The following is a 6219-nucleotide window of genomic DNA, read 5'->3' as shown; positions in this document are numbered from 1 at the left end:
AGTGAAAACCATTGGAACATAAATAAAATGTAATTTCATTGTAATACGTTTAATTAAATATTAACTGACAAAACTTTTCTTCTTTTCACTATGACTGTGCTTTTTTATTATTTTCATTTACTCTTATGTTTATTTTTACTTATTAAGTGATTAACTTAACATTACCACCCACCCCCCTCACAGAATAATAAAGTAAATCTGAATTGATTTCGAAAGCTTGATAATTCATCATACTCTGTTCTTTGAGAGGAGCACGGAACCATTCATCTTCGCTGAATTAGACGATCTTTGTTGGTCATTGCCATAACCAGGAAACATAAACCAACAGTTGGGAAATTTAGGCGGAGAAATTATGTCGAATAAAGCTGAAGATATCGATGAAACGTGTATTTTCTGCTCGATTGCGCACAAAAGAAACAAAGAAACGAAAATAATTAAACAGGTAAGGTGCTTTTAAACTCAGGTCAGAGAGTTCATATTGAAACTCATAAAAATTCGTGATTTTTTTTTTTATTCATTAAAATATGAATGAGGCTGTATCATAAGCGTCGCATCAATAATATGGGAAGGGGACGTTCCTCCCTCACATTAAAAATATTAGACTAGAGTTACTTTATTTTAAGTATCGATATTTAAAACCACCTTTCAATTCAAAATAATTTTAAATTTGCTAATTATTTCCACGAAACACTATTGATTTTTTTTTATTATTTTTTTTTATTATTATTTTACTGAATGTGTGGCTTTAGGTACAAATTTATCCATATTTTTCCGAATAAATGTAAATTTGTTTTAAATTATAATTAAAATGTATCACTTTTAAATTTGCAGGACATTACAGGATATTTATGAACACTGAATAAAATAAAATAAATTAAATTAAAAAAAAAAAGAGTTCATACACAGTCTTTAAAAATAATTTTAGTATTTTCCAGGACTGGATAATCTGCGTATGGATTAACATTACTGACTTTCACATTTTTGTGTGGGCAAAAAGTTATTTTTCTTTGTAAACAACATATTTTGAGCCAAGCTCAGCAGAAACGATGCAAGTAGCATAATTAAACTGACTGCTGGTATCAGACAGTCTTTCAGTAACGCTGTATTCACAGCTCAGGCACAGTTTGAATCAGTAATATGTCCTAATCTCTGTTTTTTCCACTCCCCTGCAGAATGACGGGCTGGTGTGTTTCAGAGATATCTGTCCTGTGGCTCCTCATCACTACCTGGTTATTCCCAGAGAGCACATCCACAGCTGCCGCTCACTGAGCAGAAGACACGTTGAACTTGGTCAGTTAATGAAAAATACCATACCATTTTATTTATAGAGCACTTAAACAGCTACAAGGCCAACCAAAGTGCTGTACAGACAACACATGAAGCAATATACAAAATGAAGTAAATCAAAAATATAGACATAAAAGCGATGCAGATAATAAATATGAAGACAAATCAGTGTGGAGCGTACAAGATTCACAACACAGATTCTCTGGTGTTGAAAGTTACTGAATAGTAGTGGGTTCTTAAACGGGACTTGAAAACCGAGAGGGAGGGGGCCTGTCTGGCAAGCAGAGGTAACTCGTTCCAAAGTCTTGGTCCTGCTACAGAGAAGGCCCTGTCACCTCTGCGCTTAAGACGAGTTCCTGGAACTGTGAGGAGCAACTGGTCCGCTGACCTCAGGGAGCGTGGTGGGACATACGGTTGTAGCAGATCAGAGAGATGGGGGGATCGGGGGGCGAAACTGTTCAGTGATTTGTAGATATACAGGAGTATTTTGAACTGGATTCGAAGTTGAACCGGTAACCAGTGCAGTGAGGCCAAAACTGGTGTAATGTGCTTTCTTTTGCCTGTACTGGTTAAAAATCGGGCTGCTGCATTCTGGACCAGTTGTAGTCGTGCAGTGGAGGTTTGACTGATACCAAACAGGAGTGAATTGCAGTTATCAAGCCTAGATGTAATGAATGCATGTATTTCTGTCTCCAGGTTATTTTTGGACAATATGGGCTTCAGTTTAGACAGCCGCCTCAGCTGGAAGAAACATGATTTTACAATCATGTTTACATGATTGTTAAGCTTCAGGGAAGGGACCATTATCACGCCCAGATTAGTGACTCTTTGTTTTTCTGACAGAGTTAGAGTGGAAAGGTCGATGCAGTGGTTTGTGATCGTGTCATTGGGAGGGAACAACATGACTTCAGACTTCTTTTAATTGAAACTTAAGAAGTTTAAAGCCATCCAGTCCCTGATGTCAGCCAGGCAGTTGAGCAGAGGTTGAATAGAGCATGTGCCATTGTGTCTTAGGGGGAAGTAAATTTAACAGTCATCGGCATAGAAGTGGAAGGGCATATTGTGTTTCCGGAAAATAGCACCAAGCGGCAGCAAGTATAGAGAGAATAGGAGGGGACCCAGGATGGACCCCTGCGGAACCCCCCATTTAAGCTCTGTCGCTACAGAACTAAAATCCTTGATGGAGACACAAAAGGATCTGTCAATGAAGTAGGATCTGAACCAATTGAGGGCTGACCCTGTGATGCCCACCCACTGCTCCAACCTAGCAATGAGGATCTCATGGTCGATGGTGTCAAAGGCGGCTGTGAGGTCCAACAGGACAAGCAGCACAGAATCACCAGTATCTGTGGATCTGAAGATGTCATTAAAGACCTTCAGCAGGGCAGTTTCACTGCTGTGGAGAGGTTTAAAGCCAGATTGGAATAGCTCTAAGATGGCGTGATCCTCCAGGAAGCACTTGAACTGGGACTCGACTATTTTCTCCAGTATTTTAGAAACAAATGGGAGTTTGGAGACAGGCCGGAAGTTGGAAATGGCTGAGGGGTCAAGGTTTGTTTTTTTCAGGAGAGGCTGGACGGCAGCATGTTTAAATGTTTTTGGCACCACGCCAGTGGATAAACTACTGTTTACTATGGTAAGAGTGGACGGACCTAGAGTTGGAAACACCTCCTTTAGTAGTCAAGGGGGGACCACATCAAAGGGGGAACCAGAAGGTTTCAAGCTGCACATGACCTGCTCTAGAGAAGATAGAGTGATGGGTTCAAAATGGTCAAATAGAGCTACAGATTGAGGTGGGATGGATGGGTCATGAGTTTGAGGGGAAATGAGAGCCCGGGTGGTCGCAATTTATAATCCGTTGTAGAAGTACATCCAATGATTAACTTCTGAGTTTCATTAAAATCTATGAGGTGGTTCACAATATATTTTGCTAACAGACAGACAATGAACACACATACCGATATAGGCAAAAACTATTGTTTTCAGCTGCAGGCATTAAAAACATTTTCTATAGTTGAACTACTAAAGCAGCCATTTTAACTTTCCTATTTCTGATTATGAGTCACTGTGTTAAACTTTCAAACTCTGGCTGTAAAGACTTTTATTGTTTTACCTTTTTATTTATATATATATATATATATATATATATTTTACAATAACATATCCTGTATTCAACAGTTGAAAGAATGGCTGAACTGGGGAGAGCTGTGCTTTATGACCAGGGGATCAAGAATATGGAGGATGTAAGGTATGGAGAAGGTTGGAGTGTGTTTCTGTACTGAAATATAAAGTGAAGTGTTCAAAGGAAGTTCTGTTGCAAATACTGACCCAACAGAAAATTTTAATGAATATATATATATAAAAAAAAAACCTGTTGCCATATTTGTATTACAGTGATATTTTAATGAAGAGTCTCCGCTTCAGGTTGTTAATGGTGGTCAGATGAGTTATTTCCTGTTTCCACTGTGAATAAATTACTAGTTAAAGCTCAAGGGTCAAAGAAGTCATTAACCTTAACAAACATATAAAACATGTCTTGAAACCGATGCCAAAAAAACCAAAAATGTAAAGAAAAAGCTGAACACAAACTAAAATAGAGACAGAATTAGAAATGGAAAACACAAGATGCAGATCAGCAACAAATAATGAAGGAAAATGCATTTCCTGTAAAAATACAGTGTGTGTGCAGAGAGACTGCTGAAATGAGCTGAAGAGCTGAAACTTAATTGGTAAGTATACTAAAGCAGCATGCTGGCTAGAAGCTACATAAAGCAAGATGCTAACTAAAGACAAACATAACAAAATTCTAATTAAAAGTAGTAAATCATTAGCTACAAAGTAAAAGTATAAAAAGTCTAGCCAAATGCTAAATGTAGCTAAAAGCTCACTCAATGCTAAAAGTGTCAAAATAATAGCTAAAAGCTTAAATAGACTAGTTAAAAGTAGCCAAAGGATATCTAAATGCTGAAGCAACAAAATGATAGCTAAAAGAAGCAGGCTTGCCTAAAGCTAAAGTTAGCTAAAATTAACAAAAGGTTAACTAAAAGCTTAAAGTAGCAAAAGTTTGCTAAAATGATCAAAATATCATATATATCTATATGATGATAAGTAGCAAAATGTTAGCTAAAAGCTAATACTAGTAAAGGTTAGCTATAAGCTAAAAGTATCACAAGGTAAGCACTTTGGAAACAGCTGCACACTAGCTAGAAGCTAAATAAAGCAAGATGCCAACTAAAGATAAAAGTAGCAAAATGCTAATTAAAAGTAGTAAATCATTAGCTAAAAATCAAAAGTAAAATAAACTAGCTAAATGCTAAATAAAAAGCTCACTCAAAACTAAAAGTAGCAAAAGTATAAAAGCTTAAAAGTATACAAAGGATATCTAAATGCTGAAGTAACAAGATGATAGCTCAAAGTAGCTTAAGTCTGGCCTACAGCCAAAGTTAGCTAAAAGTAACAAAAAGTTAACTAAAAGCTTAAAGTAGCAAATGTTTGCTAAAAATATGAAAATGGTAGCTATTTATGGAAAGAAGCAAAATGCTGGCTAAAATCTACTATTAGTAAAGGTTAGCTATAAGCTAAGTATCATAAGGCCATCTGAAAACTAAAAACCATAAAGTAGCTAAAAGTAGCAAAAGTCTAGCTAAAAGCTAAATGTAGTAAAACAGGAGTGCAGATTGCTGCTCAATGGCATGTTTATTTTTTACTTTAGCATTGCAGACTTTTTGTTTATTGTTGAATTTGTGATTTTTATTTGGTCTCTCTTATCTCTCTTAAGTCCTTCTTTTGTCTATGTACTATTTTTTGTTCTCCAGGCTGGGTTTCCATAAGCCTCCCTTCATATCAGTCGGTCACCTGCACCTCCACGTCCTCGCCCCCGCCAGCCGTATCTCACAGTCCATGCTCTACAGGTTCACTCCAGGGACTGACTTTTTTATTACTGTAAGTCCAAGTGGCTACAGCTTCATTCTTATTCACTCCATGTTTCACTGGTTATTACCGCTCACTATACTGAAAGGTGTGTTTCTGCATCTGTCACCCAAAAATCTGATGAACCACTGGGTGATGAGCATTCCTTCAAAAAATGTTAGGCCTTGGTTATTATTGTTTCTGTGTATGATTACAACGGTCATCACAGTGTTGCCTTAGCTTTTAGGGATTTAAATGTCTAAGCATGAGATATAATGTGAAACAGATTCTGTGTTCTTTTATCAGCTTCAGTGAAGTTTTTATCTCTTCACCTTTTTTTCCAGGAGGAATCTCTAAGAAACCGACTACAGAAGAAGATCCAGCAGTCTCATAAATTAGGAAATTGTTTTGGGGTCGCGTGACGCTGCAGATCTCACATTGGTCTCTGTGTGTTTGCTCACCAGCCGGAGTTTCAGTGGCCATATCACAAGCTGGAAAGATGAAAAAATGTTTGCTAAACAGAAAAACATTTTTTTTTTTTTTTTTGCCTGTTTCCATCCGACAAAACCCAATACAGTAGCCCCTTGCTACTTCATGGTTCGTTTTTCGCAGGCTTGCTCTGTCGTGGTTTTTCAAAATAAGATTGGACATGACACAATTGGTTGATTGATGGATGAGCCACACGATCGACATGTAATTTTTATATAAAATGAATTATTTTAAACTATTTAGCACCTACTGCACCTGTGCAGCCCACACTGCAGGAGAAACTTCTTCCTGTAGCTCCTCTTCCCTCCTCCTCTGTCGATTTCTGCTCTTCACCAGAGAAGTGGGCGTGGCCAAGAGCGCAGAGTGCAGTCGTGGCAGAGATCTGAAATCATGACATTCTGTGCTCTTTTAGAGCGTTTAGAGTTTAGAAACATTGTTTAGAATATTGCAAGAGTGTGGGAAGGGTTTAAAATGCCTTAAAAAAATTTATATATATATATATATGTGTGTGTGTGTGTATGTGTGTGTGTGTAT

At 37.3% G+C, this 6219-nt stretch overlaps 1 protein-coding gene across 1 annotated transcript; it reads left to right on the top strand.

The window, feature by feature from the left end:
- Positions 1–352: 352 nt before the first annotated feature.
- On the top strand, positions 353–5618 carry LOC119417899 (histidine triad nucleotide-binding protein 3-like). The gene is made up of 5 exons (XM_037685148.1): positions 353–442; positions 1173–1290; positions 3466–3535; positions 5103–5229; positions 5541–5618. The coding sequence occupies exons 1-5, from the start codon at positions 353–355 to the stop codon at positions 5616–5618; spliced, it is 483 nt and encodes a 160-aa protein (XP_037541076.1).
- The last annotated feature ends 601 nt before the right edge of the window (positions 5619–6219 follow it).

The sequence above is a fragment of the Nematolebias whitei genome, chromosome 12, assembly GCF_014905685.2.
Source record: "Nematolebias whitei isolate Nwh7 chromosome 12, NemWhi1, whole genome shotgun sequence".
NCBI lineage: Eukaryota > Metazoa > Chordata > Actinopteri > Cyprinodontiformes > Rivulidae > Nematolebias > Nematolebias whitei.
The sequence above is the reverse complement of the archived record's forward strand: the minus strand, read 5'-3'. Positions and strand labels throughout refer to the sequence as shown.